At 43.5% G+C, this 23102-nt stretch overlaps 2 protein-coding genes across 6 annotated transcripts in view; one reads left to right on the forward strand and one right to left on the reverse strand.

The window, feature by feature from the left end:
* The first annotated feature begins 34 nt into the window (after positions 1-34).
* ACP2 (acid phosphatase 2, lysosomal) lies at positions 35-8903 on the forward strand. Its single transcript, XM_018082314.2, has 9 exons — positions 35-132; positions 2431-2583; positions 2925-3023; positions 3186-3275; positions 5519-5651; positions 5727-5815; positions 6400-6506; positions 6732-6907; positions 6990-8903. Exons 2-9 carry the CDS (start codon positions 2467-2469, stop codon positions 7124-7126), a joined length of 948 nt encoding a protein of 315 aa, XP_017937803.2. The 5' UTR covers positions 35-132; positions 2431-2466; the 3' UTR covers positions 7127-8903.
* Positions 8904-9254: 351 nt separating this feature from the next.
* DDB2 (damage specific DNA binding protein 2) overlaps positions 9255-23102 on the reverse strand; it is a 41402-nt gene continuing 27554 nt past the window's right edge. For 2 of the 5 annotated variants that reach the window (XM_018082310.2, XM_018082309.3), the window contains exons 2-11: positions 22374-22557; positions 19430-19560; positions 18166-18357; positions 15321-15487; positions 14157-14256; positions 12697-12874; positions 11894-12039; positions 11480-11644; positions 11116-11161; positions 9255-10431 (exon numbers count right to left, since the gene is read on the reverse strand). In XM_018082310.2, the coding sequence (XP_017937799.2) occupies positions 10181-10431; positions 11116-11161; positions 11480-11644; positions 11894-12039; positions 12697-12874; positions 14157-14256; positions 15321-15487; positions 18166-18357; positions 19430-19560; positions 22374-22545 (1548 nt within the window). In that variant the 5' untranslated portion in view covers positions 22546-22557 and the 3' untranslated portion in view covers positions 9255-10180. Of the gene's footprint in view, positions 10432-11115; positions 11162-11479; positions 11645-11893; positions 12040-12696; positions 12875-14156; positions 14257-15320; positions 15488-17171; positions 17318-18165; positions 18358-19429; positions 19561-22373; positions 22558-22670; positions 23050-23093; positions 23098-23102 lie in introns of those variants that run through there. The other 3 variants (XM_029964369.1, XM_018082306.2, XM_029964370.1) reach the window with 3 other exon arrangements.

A 23102-nucleotide genomic window follows, 5' to 3' on the forward strand; every position in this document is an offset into this window, starting at 1 on the left:
GGGCCGGGGGCCGGGCCCGCCGGTAACGCCCGGTGCCGTTGCAGGTGGGGATGCGGCAGCAGTGGGAGTTGGGCCAGGCCCTGCGGCGGCGCTACCGCGGCTTCCTCAGCGACACGTACCGGCGCGCAGGAGGTCAGTGTCGGCCTGGGGCTCGGGGGCAGCGGCGCTCTCGGCCGCCCCAAGGTGCGGGTGGCTTCTTTGGGAAGGGAAACGCCAGCGCTGGGCCGCCTCTCCAAGTATTTTCGTTCCTTAGCCCGTTCCCACCGCAGGAGGAAGAAGAAGAGGGGCCCGAGCGCAGGCTCTGTGCTGAGCCTGGCCGCGGGGCGCGGGTCGGCCGTGCCTCAGCGCTGCCCTCGCTGCGGGAGCGAAGGCAAATCCGGCCAGAGCAAATCCAGGAGCTGCAGCACCGCTGGGAGACTGATAGAACCACCTTCTCTAAAGTCCAGGAAACAAAACAGCAGTGCTGTGTTGTAGCTGGTACTTGTTTCTCACTCGAGATTTTGAGACTTTTTTTTGTCACAGTAGCTGACAAGAATGCAGCCCGTGTTGGTCCTGCCCTCCCCAGTGCACTTCAGGTACAACTTCACTAGTCTGTACATATAAGCAGTAGTTACTGACCAGAAATGACCCTGTCATTTGCTTCCACCTGTAAGGTATTGACAGCTTCAGTCCCCTAAAGCCATTAATTTCTCTCTCTGTCACCAAATGTTGCCACACTTTATAATAGTTGAGAAACTGCTAGGTTTCTTTTGAAAAAAGTTACAGAGCCCTTGTGGAACTGTGTGCTGAGCACAGAGGAAAATGTGAAATATCAAAAAAAGCAAGGAAATAGAACCAACAACCCCCAAGTACCCCTGCTGGTTCTAAGAATCCCCATACAATTTTCTGTCTTTGTTTCTCCCCTTATAGGCCTGCCCAGTAAACCCAGCTTGACATAGTTCAGATTACATCCCTTCTTTGACATTTGCTTCATCAACAAAACTTCCAGCGTTGGCTGAAACACAGATCCTTTAACCTTCCTCAATAGTTCCTTTCCAAACATACTTCACTCTTAAACAGCTTTTGCGAGTTGAAGCTGTTTTTGTTCTCTTGCTTGAGAAGGAAAAACAAACCAAGGCGTGTGCAAACAAAAGCTGTTCTGCTAACCAAGCCTGAACTCCTGCTTGAGTTGAGCAACCTCCCATGTAAGAAGTGTTGCCTCTGGGTGACACCATATGACCATTTGTCACCTGACTCAGCGACAAGCTGGAGCCCTGGCAGAAGGTGCTGAAGAAAGCATGTACACCCAGGGCTTAATTGTTTCTTTTATGACACTTCAAGAATTAGATCCTTATCTTTTAAAATATTACCGTTTTATTTCTTCAGAATTTACCAAGGATGAAAGCAAACCTGTCTAATGACTACATTATTTTTTTTCAAGCCACAGTTAAGAGGTAAAAGTGGGTAGAAATTGATGTTGGAGAAAAGACGAGGTTTTTTTTTTTCTTGTGACTGTTTTAGTTCTGAGATACGTTTCACATGAGAGATATTACACATATTTTTTCTTGTGAGTGTATATATTTTTTTCTTATGTTTCTCCTAACATTTAAAAAGAATCCTTATCTTTACATTGTATTTCATTCTTTGGGCTTTCTATTCTTGTTTCAGATTCAACATGCTATTTTCTAGGACATTCTTTTATGATTTCCTGTTGTTCCTCTTGTTTTATCACTGGTTTCTCTCCAGTCTCCCCTTAACTGTTTTCAGTACACAGATACCAGAATACTAAAGTTTTGCCATTTTGACCTTCTGAACATTGCTTTATTTTTCTCATTTCTCTTTTTTTCTGGCTCAGATCTCTCTCTTCTGAACTCTGGAATGATAGGTCTTGGCCCATTAATCCCAAGAGCCTACAATGATCAGATAAAATCCCAGCTCTCCCTTTTCTTTCTTTCTTTCCTAGTCAGATCACTCGTCTTTGTTTCTGAGACAGAAAAACTGAGGTTGGAGAAGCTGGTTTTTTTTCATGGGCACAGCTGGTCATTTCTAGAACTGAGAACTGAATGCAGGAGCTTGCCCCAGCCCTGCTCTGTAAATATAGTGCGTTTCCTATTCTGTGCCACTGTTATATGCATCTCTGTCTTGCTCTTCTCTGACTCTTCCTCATATTCATACTCCTTTCTATCTGTAACCTCTGCACAGTGCACCTGGCTATCCCACTAATCCAGACCAGACCGCTCCAGTATTACACACCAAAGTGTCTTTGTGTCTGTCCCTTACAGTTTCATACAGGCTGACATCAGCAGACTTGGTCACTTCAACTCCTTTTATCCTGTTGTCCTTGAGCAGCTGCAGGGCACTTGGCAATGTTCCTCGGCGAGTGTATGGCCCTGTGCCCAAGCACTGCCACCTGCAGTAGCATTACTAATGGTGGTGTCCCTGTCCTTGCAGATCTTCATCCGCAGCACAGACTGTGATCGGACGCTGATGAGTGCAGAGGCCAATCTGGCAGGCCTCTATCCCCCAGAGGGACAACAGATGTTCAACCCTAACATCTCCTGGCAGCCCATCCCTGTGCACACAGTACCTGAGTCTGAGGAAAGGGTAAGTTCATCTCAAAGACATGTATTGAGTACTGAAGTAGTGTAGTCTCCAGAAATATTTGCTACAGTCTTGATTCAGATTGTCTTGAATTTCTCCTGGGACCTACCTTGCAGAGGTTTTTCTGTTCTCAGAACAAGATGAGAATTCAGGGGCTGTGTTCACTTAACATGTCAGGTGCAACACTCCAGCAGACCACAGACTGGAGTATGCCAGCAGGAAGTACTGAGGCTGTTTATAGATGCACCTGCTAGTCAGGGTTTTGTTACAATTGCACATGTGGACTGCAAATTCTGTACTTCGGTGTTCTCGGTGACCTGGCTGCTCTTGTTGTCTCTGCCCAGCTACTGAAGTTCCCTTTGACCTCCTGTCCACGGTATGAACAGCTACAGACTGAAACACGGCATTCAGCAGAATACATAAATAAGACCAAAGAGAATTGGGTAAGTGATTGTTTGCATGAGATAAGGTGGTCTTAGGCTTGTAGTTAAAGTATTATCACGTCTATATAATCAGAGCTCTGAGAAAAGGATAGAGATACCAGTGCATGTAATACAGTATGAGATTAGAAAACTGAAGGTCTTTCTCTCTTCTCAAATCTACAGCAATTCCTGAAGATGGTGGCAAATGAGACTGGGATCCGGGATATCTCGCTCGAGAGTGTATGGAGTGTGTATGACACACTGTTCTGTGAAGTAAGTTTGGCCATCACCTTACAGCCACTGGAATTTGGTCTTTAGAATTCACTGGATTTGGTAGACAGTATTTTGCAAAATCCCATGAAACAACTTTTCACTCTACAGTTAGAAGTAATCTTTTAATTTCAGAGTAATAACAGTTCACACTCACTAGAGGCATGTGTCAAGAATTACTTATTTTTGCACCTTATAACCTCCCAGTCTGTAGCTTATATCAGGAGTCAGAAAAAGTCCCACCTGCTCTTGAAAGTCATTAGAAAATGACTGCAATCTGAAGTCTTTAGATCTCTGTGAGTCAAGTAAGGTAGAAGTGAGATCTCTGCAAACCAAAGTGTTAACTTTATGATTTAAGTTGAGAACTTAAATTAGGACTATTCCTGGTGCTACCTCTATCTCTCTGTCACTTTAAATCAATCAGTTTTCTTTCTGTGCTTCTGTTAATGCCATCTCTAAAAGTAAATAATGCTCTTCTAGGTTAAGTGACCCACATCTGTTTTTTGACCTTTATTATAAGGTCCCTTGTCAGAGAAAGACTGTAGAGACAAACGTTACTCTTTTACTATCTGGGGTGGTGCACTAAACTCTATATTCGCATGTATTTTTGTTGAAAGTACATCTCATGAAGGCTTAAACAAAATCAAAACTTGGGTTAGCTGTTCTGTGATAATGCAAAGGTAAAGGTCCTGTATCCAGGAGACTTACAGTTGTTACATACAAATTTCTTTGTGTATAACTGTACAGCACGATGAAGTAAATTACAGACATCTTTCATGTCAAATTAGCAAATTAAAGAAGAAGCAGTAAACCCAAGCATTTTGACACTGTGTCACAATAATTCTTGACAATAATTCTATGGAGGTGCAAGACTACTTCGCTTGCTGGCAGTGTTATACAGTGGTGTGTACTATTTTAGGAATGTAAAAGATAAATCAGCATGGAATTGCACTTTGCTGTATAAAGTAGCAGGTTGGGTTGCTGCAAGCAAAGAATATTTCAGTCCAGAGCTGCACTGCACTATGTGAATTTGCCCTTTTGTCACAAACCCAGTCTCCTGTCTTGTAACAATCACAGTGAATCAACTTCTGTTGGTAGCAAAAAATCCTTTGGTCAGAGAGATCAAGAATTTAAAATCTTCAAGAGTCACTTAGTGAGCTTGCAAATGGCCTGAAAGGCCAGCTGAAAACCACTATCATCCCCAAGAACTTGGAGGATAGCTCACTGTCCCAAAACAAAACCAGAATGTTTTTAAGGAAGGAGAATTTCACTCTCAGAACTACACTCTCAGGCTGATTGGTCTCTTCAGCTGCTTTGGTTTTCATCCTTTTTTCTAAGTCATGCAAACAGTGCCCTGAAGGGAAGGATTGTTTTTCTCACCTGAGCCAGTAGATTCATTCTGGCAGGAGACAATAAAAAAGTCCGAGAAATTGCTGAACTTACCAGCTATTTATTCTCTTTGTAAATTAATGAAGAACTAACTAAATATCTGAGTTGCTAATGGGAATTTCTCTGAACCGCTCAGACAGAATGGGCCCTTAAGGATATTCAACCTCATCTTGTGGCAGTCTAATGGGATATGTAACAGAAAATTGTTCCAAGTAGTGTTGGGAAACCACAACTGCTGTTTGTCTGCCATTATAACTAATCCTTTCTTGTAATGGATTGGCTGCAAAGCAAGTTCTTCTCTTGGTTCCCAGTTTTCTGGCTTCTGGAGTTTGAGTACAGGGTTTTGTCGGTGGTGCATCCCATTGTTACGGCCACAGAGCACTTCCTAACTTTCTCCAGTGCCCTTCAGTGGCCCACAGAACCTTCAAGGAAACTGTACTGCAGGTACACCAGAAACTCCAAGTTTGTGTTCACTCACTTTTTTTTTTCCCTCTTTGACCACATGCCATCTGCAGGGCAGAATCAGCCACATGTAAAGTTAATGGCCTGAGATTATGGTTTCAGTGTTACAACATAACCCTGCACTTCAGTTGTGCTTTCACAGAAATATAGCTCCTAGATTGTAAACTTTATGCTTCTCATTATTAGTTTCTAAAACAACATTAAAAGCCACATATATCCTTTGTGTGCAGCACAGCAGTGTGAGGTCAGAAGCATAAATAGGAAAGTGGCATATTGCATATTTAAGAGTATAGGAAATCAGTAGCTGTATGGGCAGGGCTCCAGATACCCTCCCACTCTCTGAGTAATGTGTGATCTGTGCTACCTGCAGATGAGTATTCTGTTTCTCTTTCTAGCAAGCCCACAAAATGGATTTGCCTGTATGGGTGACACCAGATGTCATGATGCAGTTGAAGCAACTAAAAGACTTTGGTTTTGAATTTCTGTTTGGGATCCACAATCGGGAAGAAAAAGCTCGTCTGCAAGGCGGTGAGTGCACCAGGGAGGGAGCCTCGTGCTGCTCTGTCTGGGTTTTGCCTCTTACCAGCTGTTCTCTTTCCTCAGGGGTCCTGCTGGATCACATAAGGAGAAACTTAACCAAAGCAGCAAACGTTTCTGCCCATCAGAACCTGAAACTACTTGCCTATTCAGCAGTAAGTCAGAGCTAGGGTGCTAGTTTATAGCCATCTCCTCCTGCTCCACAGGGGATTGGGGCTTGGTGATAGTTTTAACCCTTTCTAGCTTCTCTACAGCCTATGCAGTGATCAGGACATGCATCTTTGCCTCTGGCTGGGTGGGATCATTCTTCTGGGGCCCCTGATGAAAACTCCCAATGTGTGCTTTGTTCCTTTTAGCTCAGGCTCACGGATGAGACTGGCAGACTTTGGGGAACCACTGCTGTATTTACTTAGTAGATGGGTAGATTCTAGAGTGATGTTTCAGAAACACAGATACAGTCATCTCCCCTTTCCAGCAGCCTACTGACTGGAAAGTCAAACATCTCTCCCAAACTACTCTCTAGAGATTAATTCTTAAAAACCAATGCAGGATATATATGGCTGTGTTTCACTTCCTCCCCCTCCCCCTCCATCACAGATCATTGTTCTAGCAGTACAGTTCCTCTCCCTTTCTCCAGATGGAAGTTACAAAGGTGACGTCCCTTCAGCGCTGGTACGGTCTGAGCTGCCCTGCCACATCCATAAGGATGACTGATTTGGTTTTTTTCCCTCTTTCTCAGCATGACAGCACACTTGTGGCACTGCAGATGGCTCTAGATGTCTACAACAAGATCCAAGCACCATACGCCTCATGTCATTTATTTGAACTGTACCAAGAGGATGATGGGTGAGGGCTGCAGTAAAGACGTCTGCTCTGATTTCACCTCAAGGGTTAGATACCTAGGCCAGGCTCCACCCTAGGGGCATGCAGTCTTGCTCCTAGTGGCAGACTCTCACGAGGAAAATTTATGAGAGTAAAGGAAAGGGTGTGCACACTGAGTTTTTGGGAAGGGATGACTTAAGCCAGAGAAAAAAAAAGATGAAAACACATCTTCTTGTGTTTTGTTTTCAGTAACTTCTCTGTGGAGATGTTTTACCGGAATGAGAGTGGGAAGGAACCTTTCCCTCTGAAAATCCCTGGCTGTGAGCATAAATGCCCACTGCAAAGATTCTTGCAACTCACAGATCCTGTTGTTCCCCAGGACTGGGAGCAAGAATGCAAGGTAGCCAGCAGCATCCATGACACAGGTGAGCCCAAGCTGGACCAGAGTGTGGCAGAAGGGGAAAGCTTGGACAATACCATGCTGACCACTTGTTTTCTCCCTTGCAGAACTGTTTGTGGGTTTGGCTGTGTGTGGATCCATTCTCCTCCTCCTTATAATCCTCCTCTTGACTGTACTCTTTCGCATACAGTCTCAGCCCCCCGGCTACCGGCATGTTTCCAATGAGGGAGAAGAGCAGGCCTGACAGTTGCTTCAGCTCCTTCCCAGGCAGTAGCAGGGAGCTGTGTTGCCCTTAAGAATGATTGGGCACCTTCACTTACTGAGCCACCTTCTATTTTGGCCTTTGCTTCCCAGAACAAAGCTGGACTTGATTTTTGGATGCTTTCTAAAGGTGACATCCCAGAGAAAAAGGACTAAGCTACTCTAGTAGAAGTAACACCTTAATTTTGAAGCCAGTATACTGTGTGGTGCCCCTGGTCCTCATACAGTTTACCTAGTCTGGGTAACAACATGGCCAGTTCAAGTTTTCCTCCTTTCAACTGACTGTAAATGTCATGACTCATCATGACTCTGGCAAAGAAGCTTGGGCCTCCAGCAGCTGCCACATCCAGTTGCATTTCTCTTCAGGGTCAACCTGTTTTGATTGCTTTTCCTTCACACCATAAGGCTGCTGATGGTGGGAAGGCTGGGCTTGGAGCTGAGGGCACAGCTCACCAGTGATGCACCAAGATTCATCTCCTGTCCATGCAGAGGGAACTGCTGCAAATGATGGGAGACAGTGGAAGTGTTTCTTGAGGTTGCTGCCAAGTGGCTGCTGCCAAGTAGTTGCTGTTGGCAGCTGGTTTTTTTTTCCCTTCTCACCCTGTGGCTCAAGAGAGGACTGGCCTGAAATCAGGGCAAGATTGAAAACCTGGCAGTAGTTCCTAGGATTCAGCTCAGAGTAGAACCATAGAACACAAAGCTCTTAAGAGCTTCATGAGTGAGAGTAATTCCTGCAACCATAGCAAACCCACGCTCCATTTCTTGAGCAGTGTTGGCTCTAGAAAGGAAAGTCGCTGTAGATAGGAAAGCTAGGTTCTCTCTAGAGATCCAAAGTTTGAATTTTACTTCCCACCTCTGAACTTTAAGTAAGTTCAGGCTTGAGTAAGTCCAACTCAAGTGAGTATCCAGTACTGCAGGCAGTCCAGATTTCAGCCCAAGGAATATGCTTCATTAGCAGAATGTTTTTATGCTGCAGATGTAGCAGAGCTGTTTACCTAAGACTAGATTAAATGCCAAGTTCTGTAGTTTTTCTTCCTGTCTTCCCTACAATCAATCAAAAAAACCACCATTAAGGATCAGAGTTGGCAGATGACTGTATTCCTTTAATTGCCACACTTCAGCATTTTGTCCAAAGTGTGATTCTTTCTCTCCTGGCTGGCCTTTCAGTGACTGCAGCTGCTGCAGGGACTTTCACGCCAAGTGTTCACTACCTGCCTTGTAGCTTTTGGCAAAAAATGAGACTGCAGTGGGCACTAGAAGCACAGGCTCTTCACATGGTGATGCTGCACATTCACTTCCCACTTTTACTTCCCTTTCTGGTGCAGTTCCCTTTCCCTCTTGGCAGCAGAAGCCAGTTCTTAGGTTACAGACATTTCCTTTTCTTGCCCTAAGGAGTACCATGGGGACTTTTCCCCACACCGTAATCAGCATCTGCCACCATGGGAACTGTAAATCAGCAGAAGTAGCTTGCTGTTCTCAGCATCTTCCTCACCTTTTTGTCCGCTGAAGATATAAACTAGGTCTCCTGCACAGCAAGACAGTCATTAAAAAAAAAAGGCTCCTGCCTGTGAGAACAGGCACAAGAAGGGGGTAATAGAAAGTGCATTGCAGAGGACCAGACCTATTATTTTTAAAGGCACCAAATTTTGCACACACAAAGGAAACATTTCTATAATGATTTAGACATTTTGACTGTGAATGACTTCCTGTAATTGCTCCAATACATTTCATTATTAAAATCAAATTTGTGCTGAACTCTACTCGTCATCTTCTCTTACAGTTCATGGGGCTAGCACCAGTGTGCTCAGTGTTGGAAAACAGGCAGAACTTACTGCAGCATATCCTCTCCCAAAGGAATTCCCTGTTTCACAATCCCACATATAGCACAGGGAGAATTGAGATAAGCTATTTTTGACTGCAGCAGCTATGCAAAGATAGAGCTGATAATGCATCCTGCCCTACTTGAAGGGGTCTATTGCAGACCTAGTACTATGACTGGTACTTCCACCACTGTTCTAGGTCTCACAGCCCTCTTGCAGAAAGGTCTCAAACTTCTCCCCTACAAATGCAGTTCAGCAGAATACTCAAGGCAGCCACTCTGTATCAAAGAATTTTAGTTTAATACAAAACTTTATTAATACTGCAAAACTATAAAAGTGAACATGGAGAATCTGCGCAGGCCTGGAGCCCATCCCATCCATCAACCTCTGGGACAGCAGCAAGGCCCTGGGCAGCCTTGTAAACAAATCAGAAAAAGCAAAACTTTAGACTTTAACAACAGTCTTGAGATTTGGCTCTAAGCAGGGGTGTTTGGAAGAAATTCCTCATTTCTGCTTTATAACACTTTTATCCAACATTCTGAAGCACCTGGGTGAAAAAAATTGCCTAATCAGTGGCAAGAAAGAGCCTAGAACTCTGACAATAGAAACTACAGAATCAGTAGGCCCAGCTCCATACTGCCATTGCATCCCATGAGGCAGGTAGACACCTCTGGCATCATCATGTTCTTTGTGGTCCAGTTAAATAGCTGCAAGCACAGAACAGGCTAAGCCTGAGGTCTTGACAAACATTTTCCAAGAAGCTTGCATATGAAGAGCTTGGTGTTTCCTAGGCTACCTGAGCTATCCATCACCTCAGCCTTGTAAACATTCTACCTTTTCAGGATGTTAAATCCTGTTAGCAAATGGTTTCTCAACTCATTTGGACTAGAACAGGCTAGGGACCCTACCATGAGCTTCTCTAAAGCAGACTACAGGAAATGGTAACCTCTGACAAGTGATGACAAGCAGATACGGCAGATTGGAAGCAGTAACTTCAGCAGGATTTGAGAACTTGTGCCTCAGAAAATAAGAGGTAACTCCATTTGCAGGAGGAACCAAGTACTGACAACTTTCTAGAAGGGGAAGCCAAGAGGATGAGGGAACCAAGATCAGATCCAGGGAGGAGGGACAAAATCTAATGCCCTGTACAGCTTATACTGCCCATTGGCAACAACTGAGTTTGTACCCTGGGATTCAGAAAGGATCAAAATACTAAATCACTTCTCTAGATCCTTCCCTTTTCGCTTTCTTCCCTTGGATTTAGAATCATTGTTTTTAGTTCTCATCTCGTCCAGCTCCCAAGATAATAACTTAGCTTTGAGTTTGCTTGTGCCAGGGTTTGCCTGCCTCTGCCCTCCACGTCTGGATGAATTCCAGCTTCCAATCCCCTGTTCTGTCATGGCTTTCAAAAGATGTTCTTGCTTCTTGGCCACCATCTCCTCCCGGCTCCAGATCAGAATATTAAAGCCTGAGAAGAAAAATTAAACACTGTACATCAGAAATTCTACATCAAATGCAATACCTTAGGCTATGTCTCTTAAAAGTCAGAAATTCAAAGGGTTTTGTCTGTTCTAAGGTATTTCCAAGATATAGAGAATGCAAAAATAGTTATTACAGGTACTATTTTCACATAGCCATGGAAATCCCATCTAACTAAGAAATAGAAGTAATTTCTAATCTCATCTGTCACAAGTCTAAGATCTCAATCTATAGCCAGCTACCTTAATCCCATACAGCCTGCGGAAAACAGTAATCTTGGCTCTGCAGCCTAGGAAATGAGATAAATTAAATTAAGGGAAAGGGTACACCCTAGCAGAAAAAGGCTTTCCCCCCTCCATTGTTTTCTTCTACTGTTTCATGGCCGGCAGGTGGCAGCGGGAGGCTCCCTGCTGCCAGGAGGCTTCCTGCTCCTCTGGACTTGATATTCTCATGAATGTTTCACAGGAGATGACCTGTTTTCCAAGTGCAAAGGTGTAAGACTGAAAAGAAAGTCTTAATCTATTTTACAGATGTAGGAATTTATAGAGGACTACTGGCAAGTGGGATTTGGGAAACCCCCTCTTACAACTTGCTTTAGTACAGAGTAACAAGGCAGCCCTTTTCTGGGACTGGAATCCACCCATGCTTAGTACCCTGAGTTCTCTTTACTTACCCGTGCCAGAAGCCAGTGTGTCTCCCATAGGGTTAAATTTATTGAGCTGAAAACGAAAACACAATCACAGTCTGTAAGAGCATCACTGCTTATATAACAGTCATAAGAGCACCACAGCTTATATAACAGCAACAAACCATCTGGAAAACCCAGTGTTTCCTAGGAGCATCACAAAACCCCCATAGATGATCATGGACTAGCCCTGCTTGAATCAGCAGCTTTAGCTGGCAGCCATATCCCATGACAGCATGAGTCTGTCATAAGTAAAGAGGATATTATTCTAGTCACTAACCCATACCTCCTTCCCAGAGATACAGCAGTGTTCAGTACACAGTCACCCTTTTAGCTGCAGTGCTCAACTCACCGAGATGATACCACAAGCATTTGGATCGTGGAGTTGACAAACCATCTCTCCGGTGTTTCCATCGAATACATCAACAGTTCGTAGCTCATCCATTGTGTACTCTGGGAACTTGGGGTCTGGGTAGCGACCTACGACAATGAGGTCATAGCGAGGATGCCATGTTGCCTAGTCATAGAGCAGAGCGATGTAGAGTTTAGAGAAAGGGATAGAGCTCACTACTGACACCAGACAACTGACACTGAGCAACACTGTATATACATCCCACCCACTGCTTGAGGAACAGTGCTCCACTGGAAGGTGCAGCAGTGTAAATATCCACCCACAAATGTAGTATCTTGACCAGCAATCGGGCCATTTCTAATTTACAGCTGGCTGCTAGTACCAAGCGTGATGCTCCTCTGAGACTTAACTCACCTTAATAGGTGTGAGGTGCTGAAAATGCCTATGTGGATGTGGAATCAGATGCTGTGGCTTGGTCCAGTCTGAAGATGAGTAAACCCTGATTTCATTGCGCTGGTCTGTGCTCAGAAGCTTTGCACCATCTGTTGGGCTGAAGTAAGCTAGGAGAGGGGGACAGCAAGGCAAATTAAAGATCACAATGCTGTGACTGATATGAAACAGAAAAGTCACATTTCTCTGATTGAAAAGCCATTGCTATTTCTTTAATAGGGATTTGAATATGGCTGTGTCTCAACAAACAAGGCTTTACCTGTCTCAAACAAAATCAAGGCTCTTACATACAGTAAGCTGAAACCTACAGTGTGGAGTTACCTAGGAAGAATCATTAGTGTCATTTCAGAATCACAGAAGGAGACATTGTGAAGAAAGGAACATGCTCGACCAAATGAAAAGGCAGTGGAATAATGAGACAGTCATCTGCAGTTTGGACTTCCATGAACTGGTAAAGTTGCACCCAAGAAACAGAGTCTTATGCTCTGCTTTTGTCAAAGGACTGCTCCAGTAAATTCAGTTTTCTAATCTCAGCCACTGCTGATGCTTCCAAACTCACTTCTCAAGGTACAGCGCCAGAGTTTGTATGTCAAGTCTTAAGAACGTGCTGCAGCTGTCCTATCCACCTCCCTGCCTCTGGCCACACATTCCCAATGCCCTCCTCTCAATGGAATCTGAGTAAAACCTCACACTGCCACAACAATTAAACCTGAGCTGAGTGGACTCTCTGCAGATATCCATGCAATTAAATCCTTATCTCAACTTACCTGCATTGACAGGTTTCTCATGAGGAAGCACATGAAGAAAGCTCATTTTGTTTTTGATGTTTCTGAGGTCCCAGATTTTGACTGTCTGATCCACAGACGCTGTGGCCAACAGCCACTCGCATCGGGAGTTAAACTCTACATGAGTCACTTTCTTCCTGTGCAATTTCAGCTTCCAAATCTGCAGCAAACAGAAAATCATTAAAAAAATGACCAAGGTCTGGAGTAAAGAAATGGAATAATCTACTACTACAGGGTAAAGAGGTCTCACATTTACAGAGTAACTAAACTTTTAAAATACACCAAGAGTTTGTTCACTGGAAACAAAAAAGGAAAACAATGACCTTGGGAAATAACTGTTTAATTCTAGGAGAACTGTGATCCACCAATTTATTACAGATGTGAAAAAGGAGGATGCAATCCCTGGTTCATGGAAGGAAGTATTAGTGCCACTGTACAAAACAAGATCGCATCTGAAAGACTTTAGGCAGAAGGATTAAAACAAAATGGAACAGGTACAAAAAATGTGCTGCCAAGATAACAAGAGGAAGCACCTGCTTTGTGTGGAAGACAAAGAACCTTCCTTTGTTTATCTTAGTAAAAATGGTGAGAGGAGATATAATTGGCTTCTAGAAACATATCAGCAAAGAAACATGAGTGTAGGTCAAATATTTCATTTAAAAACAACAAATAAATATAAACTGGCCATGAATAAATTTCTATCCAAAGCCAGGAGATTATTTTTAATCAAAATAATTAATCCCTAAAATAATGGGTATCTCCCAAGTGCAAAAAAAAAAGGAAAGCAAGCAACTAACCTTGAATAACGACAAAGAATTTGGAGCACTCCTGACTCTGCCTGCTAATTTACATAACTGCCTTGTGGCAAACTCTTACAGATGTTACCCTTACAGGCAGGAGAGATGGCAATGCCTGTGTGGCAGTACAGCAGGCTCTTCAGGGTCCACTCCAACTATTCTCTCCTATGTGTCTGCACTGCTTCAGTCTTGTCTCTGCCTGCCCTCTCGTGTCTAACGGCAGGAGTGCAATTTCCATCCCTAAGTTCACTGCATTATGGCTGTGTGCCTACTCCTAGGTCATGGAAGGATGTACATCAAAGCAGTATCTCTCAAATGACTCCCATCAGTGCACTAAGTTTCTGGAAGTGTGAAGGTTGTTGGCAGAGGATGCTCACATTTTCACATTACCCTATAATTACTCTGGCCAGTAGCAAATACGGGAAGGAAGGGATAGCACATGACACAGTCCCTGTTTGGGACTCACACTCAACAATGTGAAAATGTCTAATGGATGGCAGAAGTGGAGGACTTTGCACTACCCAGACAATGGGTGGACTCATCTCCTGAGCTGCAAGGCACTTGCTCCTCTTTTTGGGGTCCCTGTAGTGTAGGAAAGCACATGAAGATTCCCGTAGAGATGATGGTGCATGGAGCCATACGAACCTCTTCACCAGAAGTGCTGAGCAGGACCACGTTGCCCACATTATCCCCTGTCACCACTGCACGGCAGCTTGCAGAAACATCCACACTGCAGTACCAGCAACTAGAGGGAAAGACACAAAATCAATGCTCCTCCCTCAGGAAAGTGAAGGTAGTGGAGCTCTGGTTCACATCTCATCCCTGACAAGGGAGACTGCAACAGATTGTAACTGCAATCTCCTGCCCGATGGTGTGGGCCTGAGTATCAGGAAGGATGGTTTATCAGCAGTGCTTCTGTTGGTGACTGAATATGAAATAACTTCCTAGGCGTTTTCGAAGTTCTCACTAGATGGAATGTAACATATTGGGACAGTGAAACATAACAGAGGCTGAAGAGCCACTTGGTGCCTGCACGTGAACATACCTTGGGAAAGATCAGAACACCCCTGGGACAACAACAAATGTGCAGAAACAGCTTTAAAATTACATTTTCCACAAAACACTGAAGCAGCAGTAAAAACAAAAGCTTTGTACTGAAAAGTTGCACCTCAAACTATCTCAGCTTTATGCTCCAGGAAACAAAACTTAATAGAAACTTATCTGATAAAGACATAGGTCTTAACCCCAGCTCTGCTGGGAGGGGAAGGGCAGCGAGAATAAAGCTGGGATCCTTTGGGAACTTGTTGTGAAAACTTTACTTTCAAGATAAATTATTCTAAGAATTCAAGGCCATGGAAATGAACATTGTGAGCCTGAAGTCTCCAGAAGAGCCACAAGGTAAACTCAACAACCTGAAAGATGGCACAGGAATGTTTTGTGGCTTTCCTATGCTACCTGAGCTGCTACAGACAAAACAGACCAGTGGAAGTTACTCTGCTCTTCTCACTTCACATTTTATAAAGTGAAAAGCTATCAATATCTGCAAGATACAAGATGGCATCACCAGAAAGCAACACCAGAAGATGCAAGCAGCACGCTCAGCTACTGTAAAAGTGTAAGTGCCCTGTGCTGCCCTGCCCTGCAGTGCTAGGTCAGGATCAGGACTCTGTCTCCAAGCTCCCTCCTGGGACTAATTCATACCAAGAGTCTCCTAACACTGGCAAAGATGAAGATGTTAGAGATCTGAAGAAGCAGTGCAGCATTAACCCCAAGGAACAGAGATTCAACCTTGCCGTGCCCTCTTCTCACCAAACATTATGGTGCTCATGGCCACAGTCCGGGGCATGAGAGATCACCTGCACCGCTCTGCTCTCAAGGTCCTGCAGACTTAGGGTGCCATCACCTGATGCCACATAAAGCTTCACTGCCTCATAAGGACTGAACTTGATGTCTCCAAGAGAATCTCCAGCCCCTTTCTGAAATACACACAAAGCCAAGAGGCATCAAGGTTAGAGTGGAAGACAAAATCTTAATACAACAGTCACCTCCTGGAACACACTGCCAGTTTCCCTAGGCATAAACACTGCTTTCAGGCAGAGAAGATAGATAAGAACTTTTTTCCTAACCTGTTTCCAATCTGGTTACATATATTCTGAGCCTTTTAAGTTCACCCTCACCACGCTGTGCTGCAAACCTCATTAGCAGCTGCTTCTGTTATGGGGATAGGACTAATCTGCAGTGAACCACCTGGCTCAAACCAGGCTTAGGAGATCACAAGCAAAAACAGCACCATCCCATGCATAAACCACAAAAAATCTCATGACAGCGCAGCCCCAAGCTTTTCTTAGAGAGACTTCATCACTAGTTACCCACAGGCTGTATCTGGTCTTTCTCAAGGTACCAACAGGCAGGATGAAACTGTTGCATAGAGAAATCTTACTGCTAACCCCGTGGCACAGGAATCTCGTGTTATGTCATATTGTTATGTTGTTTTCCCCCAGCCTGTCTACTGAGGAAACTTGGAAACCCTACGCAATGACAGAAAAGAAGACCAGTACCTGGGATTCCCCAAACTCTTTGATACTCAAGTGCACTTCATCTGCTGCTCAAAGAAAAACTACTTAAGGTCTGTAAATACTAGATTTCAAGAAGCCAATGAAGATTAAAAAAAAGGCCCACCCATAGAGCCTGCCTGTCCTCACAGCAGTGGAAGGAGGATGGCACGCCCTTTCAAATCCAGGCATCATTGCTGCAACAGCTATCCCACTGGGATCCTTGTGTCCCAGGACCCAGTTTATTTCTCCTTGCTCACCTGGCCAGTCATCCCAGCACTACCTGGGTTCGCCTTCTGCGCTATTACAAGGTTGCAGGTGAACAGCCAATTTGGAAAACAACCGTAAAAGCTGCCGCCCGGAAAGAATCAAGTGGGGAAAAGTAATGCAGAAGCTAATCCAAATTCTCTCACTTACCTTTAAGCACTGAATGGAAGTAACTAATTGGAGAGTTGAGGCTCCCTCATGAGTCCACAGAAAAAGCAACAGTCTGAGAAGGTAATTCTTAGAGCTGCCTCTAACAATTCATCTCCCCTTTTCACTCATTACTAAAGGAGCCCAGACTCTTAATTTTGGTATTTTGGGTAAGCACCAAAAGCTAGGTGGAATGAATTGGTGTGATCCTTATGGCATGCACTGCTTGAAGTCAGTGGCATTAGTGGTGAAGCACAGACAGAACTATGAATTGTCATGTAAAAACCATCTGACAACAAGCAGCACTGCTAGCAGGTGAAGAGGTTAGAGGGTCTGTAGAGCACTGAGTTTTGGGAATTTTTAAGAACAGAGAGCTGAGGAAATCCACTGGCATCCTCACTCTCTCATGTACAACAGGAAATAAGCAGAATCAAAGAGTCCCTCCCCTTCAGTGAAGAAAAGCTCTCTCCTACCCACTACCCCATTTCAGGGAAAAATAAAAAGAATGAGCCTCCCTGAATTCAGAGGATAGAAGGCATGTATGTGGGGAAGAGGAAGCCCAGCTCTCACATATTCAAGACAAACATATCTCTCTCTCTCTCTCTCTTTCTCTCTCTCGCTCTCTCTCTCTCTCTCTCCCTGTAGTGCTCCTGCCAGCAGGACACAGAGGCCCAAAGCATTACTGTGTTCTTACTCCCAGTCCTCGGTGCTGGTGAAGACCCGGACAGTATTGCCATTAAAATCCTGCAGGGTGGTAGTGCCGGCAACTGATGAAGTGTACAGCTGACTAGGGTTAAAAGGGTTAAACTTCATTCCTGTGATGGCCCCTCCAGCTCCCATCTACAAGGAAGGGGATGAACAAAAGAAAAATCCACTGAGTGATGGGGAAGGAGAAAAGTGTGTTCTGTAAGTCTGCATTCACTGCTATGTCTATAACAGCAACAGTGAAACACACCACAGTCCTCTAAACAGGCAAAGATAACCATGTCTCCCACATGACGGCTGTCTAGACAGCAGCCCTCCTAGAGGACAAATATGCAACTCCTTCAGTCCCCAGGCAAGGTATTCCCTTGCTGGCTTGCACTTCACTATTTACAAAAAGAGAAATATTACTCTGGAATTTCTGGAGGATAGATCTCTCAATGTATATCTATGTTAATTTAGAAAGGCAATAAAAGTTAAAAAGTCTTTGAGCCCCTGTTGGAATGGGAATGGCTGAATAAAGCAACAAGGGGGTATGCCAGCTGTATAAACCATTCATTCTACCTTAGTTTCTCCCTTTAGATAAAGGCACTTTGTCTCTCCCCACTCAAAGATGTTTCTTCATCTGATACAATAAAAGGTGAGAAAGATCAAGACCTAAGGCAGACTGACCCTCTCTGCCTAGTTGTTTCTGGCATCCCTTTAAGACAACTGTTTTACCAGTTGCTGTATTATTTTTCCACTGAGCACACACCAAGTATTGCTTCATTATGAACTTAATCACCACGCCTCAGTTCTTCCCAGTGCTAGAACAGTCTGGGACTTAGGAACAGATATGCTGTTGCATCTCAGTCCTGCCCTGTAACAGACTACTCTGAAACCCAGGACCCTTACGTGCTTCTCACAACGGACCTTAGTTTTTATCTGCAGTATTTTGTGGTACTCCAGTTTTCCCTCCCACCCATTCCACACACACACAGGCTTACCCCCTTTATGAAGCACGTTTTAGTAAGTACTTCATAGTCCCAAAGGATGATGTCTCCACCTTTGGAACCGACAGCTACTGTACTGGGGTGTGTTGGATGCCATTCCAAGCATGTCACTCTCCTGTCAAAGGGACTTGCTGTTCGAAAGAGGCGATATGAGGCAAGAGAACGCAGAAAAGGCAGCTGCAGACACTGTTAAAAAGGTAAAGAGAATTATGACTTTTGCAGGCATCCCTGAGATTCTCTGAATGACAAGTGCTAACAATTTCTAATTGTCATTAGTGTTAGTACGTTCACACAAAATTCTAAACATCTCTGTAAAATTTAGAGGATGAAGGCTGAACCCGAGGGAAACAGCCTGTGACCACACAAATCCACATCAGCCACAGCACTTAGAAAGCAACAGAGAACTGAGAGATACCATATTTTAAATGATGTACAGGGTTAGGAGACTGTGGGCTGAGCTAAAATGCGGAGTAATTAACAAGGGAGAAGAACATGCCTCCACACCAGGAAAAGGCACTTATGATTATCTATGTCTTTATTGAGCATCTCAAAATGTTACATGTCATCCAGAGATACAATATTATGGTCCTCCATCCAATTTGTCTGCAGCTCAACTACACAGCATAGGAGTGAACAGAACTCTTGAAACAGGGAATGAGAAACCATGACATATTGCATTGTTGTTCAGTTGAAAAACAGGTACTGCTTCAATGAGCTTGGCAATTTATCATTTGGACACTTAAAATACATAAATCATCAGGAAGATAAAGCTAGCCCAAGTGCCTCCCACCTATGGATTTTACAGAAAGAGTTAATTTTCAAATGAAAGGTGTATGGCTCTGGAAAACAGTAAAACATTATGGACTTGATGGACTACATCTGTGAAGAGGTAAAAATCAACACTAAACCTGACAAGATTAGCAAAGCAGAGAATAGTATGACAAAACAGTCAGAGCAGCATGCAAATGTATCACTGTGCAATTACTCAGCTGGTAGACTGGGCAAGTTTAAACATGATTCAAGGAAGCACTGAATTAACAGAGGATAAATGTAGATGACAGGGCTGGGTCAACCAAAAGGGAAAGCCATCTCATCTCTTGCATTTTACACAACTAAGAAACATAAGAGTGCATCAGACTTGGAGCCACAAACTGTACAGGAGGAAAACTTTAAGCCCCTTTAAGTTTTCCTGCTTGTGTTGAAGGTTTTTTTATGTAGGGAGTTACATCCAACAGGTCAAGAAGGAGACACTCCTCACCTGCCTGAGTGGTGCCCGAATGGAGCCTCCCAGCATGTTCTGGTAGACGTAATGAACAATGCTGCGCTGCTGCTCCAGCTGATGGGAAAGGACTCCCTTGTTTCTCACCACAGACCCACCTCCGCTCCAACCTGCCAGATTGGAAAAGAGTAAAACTTACTGATAGGCAACTCATTCACTTAACAGTATAGGAAGACATCTGCATTTGCTGCTATACCCATGAAAAGCTTCAGCCACAAGATAAAAGTCTCTAAATAGTTCTTATATTTCTTAAGGTACAGCAGCTTCTGCAACTATGGAGTCCAGTGGTTCCCATAGACTGCCAGAGCTTTGTGTATGCTTCCTCTTGTTAAACCTTCCTTCTCCTTGCCAAAGATTTATCAAGGACAACAGGAGAGCACTAAAGCAATACTACAGGTGGGTGGTGCATCTCTTGGACAGTGTACAATTTGAATGGTTCAACCCAAAGCAAAATGCTGCCACCCAAAACCCCAACAACTTGTAAATATGCCATGGGAGGTGGTAAGCCCCGGCATCCAGCAAAAGAAAAGTCAGACGTGTGACCAGCAGAAACACCTGAAAATTCCCCAAGCATAGCACTGCGAGTTCCCACCCAGTTCCTGAAATGCCTGCTTGTGAATCAGAATTTTCGATCTGCCTGTGCTGGAGCCTGTACAGCCTGCCCACAGCACTGCGAGTTTTGTTTTTGATAATAGACTTGCTGACGCCACATCGCCTGAAAACATTTCTGTTCAAAGTGATTTTTGCTGAGAGTACAGCTTGTTTCTACATTTTGTTCATGTTCCAAGTTTTTATCTTCAGGGACTTTTACATAAAAACTAGATCTGTTCAGTCCCATGTCTGTGATCTGCTCATCCCCACAGCGATGGTCTGTAATGCCCCAGGGGATCCAGAAGTCAAATGCATTTCTTAAGAAACATAAATGCTATTTTCATTTAAGGATATTTATTAAAAAAAACCCAAACAAACAGAAGACTGAAAACACATGGATCATTCTATATGATCAGAACCTAAATGAAATCTTTCTTTAATGCAATGGTGGAGCCCAGAAATGCACAGGTGTGAAACTGAACTTCTCTGTTCACATGCCAACATAGTGCCAACATTTGTCACACCTGCTGAAATAGGTATAAAAGTATTTATATTCTAATTTATGTTTTTCACAGAAGAATTAGCATCCACAGTTCCTTCTTCAGAGATGACAGAAATTCAGGTATTTTTTCCAAATTCTGTTCTACAATGAAGGATAATTTGTTAAGAAACAAACTTCAGACCTTTTTAGAATCTGCTGGAAGAAATCCTTCAAAAAGGCTGTTCCAATTGCAAGAAACAGAAACTGTCCTATATCGCTCAGGAGAAAAAAATGTTTTTTTCAAACACATAAAAAGTGGAACACAGAATTGAAAAGTTCAAATACAAAGGTCTTCATCTTTTTAAAAAAGGGTTAAGGGAAAAATATGATTGGCCTCATTTTTCTGAAGTACTAGCTACATCCAATTACCTCTGAATCATACAGGAATGGCAGATGCTTACCGAATCTGAAAATCAGACCATGAATTTACAATAAAATCATGTAGCTAAATTAACTACAGAAGATACTCTAACTATCCACAGTTACACACAGAACTCCTTTCAAAGAGTATTTTGTCTCCACTGTTCACACTAACTGTTCCAAGTTTGGACCTACAGACCACACAATGGAAATGTTTAAAATTGTAAAATCCTTGTATCTTTGACTGTTGAAATGCACTTCAGTATTTTCTGGTTCCTTAAAGCCAAAATTGTACAGAAAGTGTGTAGTATCTCCACACAAGGCAGTAGCCCCAGTGATTTTCTAAACCACTGATGGAATTACAGGTCTTCTGTGAAAAAGGAGGCTGAAGGGAGACTTTCTCTCTCTCTACAACTACCTGAAAGGACGTTGTAGCAAGGGAGGAGTCAGTTGCTTCTCCCAAGGAACAAGTGATAAGACAAGAAGAAAAGGTCTCTAGTTGCACTAGGGGAGGTGTAGACTGGACATTAGGAGAAATTTCTTCACTGAAAGGGTTGTCAAGCATTGGAACAGGCTGCCCAGGGAAGACGCTGAGTTACCATTCCTGGAGGTATTTAAAAGACTTGTCAACATGGCACTTAATGACGTGGTTTAGTGGTGCCAGTGCTGGGTTAACGGTTGGACTTGATGATCTTAAAGGTCTCTTCCAACCTAAATGTCTCTATGAAAAGTCCTTGCTGTAGGTAAAGTCTAGTCAACTTTCTTGATAATTCAAAGCACTAAACTTTCCAGTATATTAGAAATTAATCACCTCTCCACATTACATCAAAAATCTTTAGATTTTTTTACCTAAGTTACATAGTAAAGGAAAAAATTGCACATGATGACAAGTGATTAGTAGAAATTCTGTCCATTCTACTCTAAACACAGAAGTAGAAAGTATTCCTAGTTACTGTAGCAAAAGTTAAAATATGCAAAGATTCGGGAGAAAATGCCAGTTTAGACTGCATGCTGCAGAATACCAACCTTATGACTACTTAAACTGCATTAGGAATTGCATGAGAGAAAAACGATGTGTTACCAAGACTGGTCTGCTCTACACTATATCAGAGATCTGGTAATATAGGAATTCCACAAAACTTAACCACCCTCAAATGAGCTCAAATGACAGCATCTTCAGGGAGCATGCTTTCGCCAAGGGGTACAGGTCTCAAAAGTTAAACATGCATGCATGCACACGCACTCACTATACAGAAAACTGGAGGATGTACTACTCCAATACATGCCCACCTATCACTTGAATATATAACACCATCTGAACACTCGTGTCTGAACACATTTCTTGGCATTCTCCCTCTTTAATTAGTCAAAGCCTATCATTTGCAGTAAGTCTGGTAGAGAGAAAACAGTAAGGATCTGAGGAAATGTTACCAATTTTCCCTGGGGGTTTAGATGTTTTTCTCACAAACAACCTCTTTGCTTGTGTCTCATTCCCCAGTTTCTCATAGTCCGCTTTCCTCTTCCCAGCTGATTTTGCCTCTTCTGGCCAATGCTGATACACCCTCTCACACTCCTTGTCCTTTGGCTGGTTCACTGGAGCCATCCTGTCTGACCACTGAAAGCAAACAAAGCAAGGAAGGTTAAGACTGTCACACACTTCTAACTAGAGAGCAGAAAAGAAAACTGGAATGAAACATGCCAGTGGTCTGAAAGTAGTGATTATTATACCTGTACCCTCTTTCATCAGTATGGCACTGGCTTTTTGTTGTGCCCTGCTGAAGAGGGGAAGAGGTTCAATAAACTCTTCTTTGTTCACCTATGAAAAATAACGTATCCTAAAGCACTAGAATATGTTTTGATAGATGTTCTTCTACCAAACTTTTAAGCCTGAAACGCACAGATCTGCATAAAGTAAATCTGTGAAACCACATAATATCCTAACTTTTTCAGTAGTAGCTAACACAGAACTCTTTAGATTCAGCTTTCATGATGATGGCCTGGGCTGACTGATCTTCCAACAACCGTGCTCAGAAGGCACTTCCAGTTTAGCGGCCACTTTTACTCACAACCACCACCTGGTATTTGGATTGGGCTCCCGCACTGGCTGGCAACCACACCCGGGCTGCTCCACCGAGAGCGACGGGATGCAGCCCCTCGTGT

This window comes from Manacus vitellinus, unplaced genomic scaffold (genome assembly GCF_001715985.3).
Source record: "Manacus vitellinus isolate BGI_N305 unplaced genomic scaffold, ASM171598v3 scaffold_6_pilon, whole genome shotgun sequence".
In the NCBI taxonomy this organism is placed as follows: domain Eukaryota; kingdom Metazoa; phylum Chordata; class Aves; order Passeriformes; family Pipridae; genus Manacus; species Manacus vitellinus.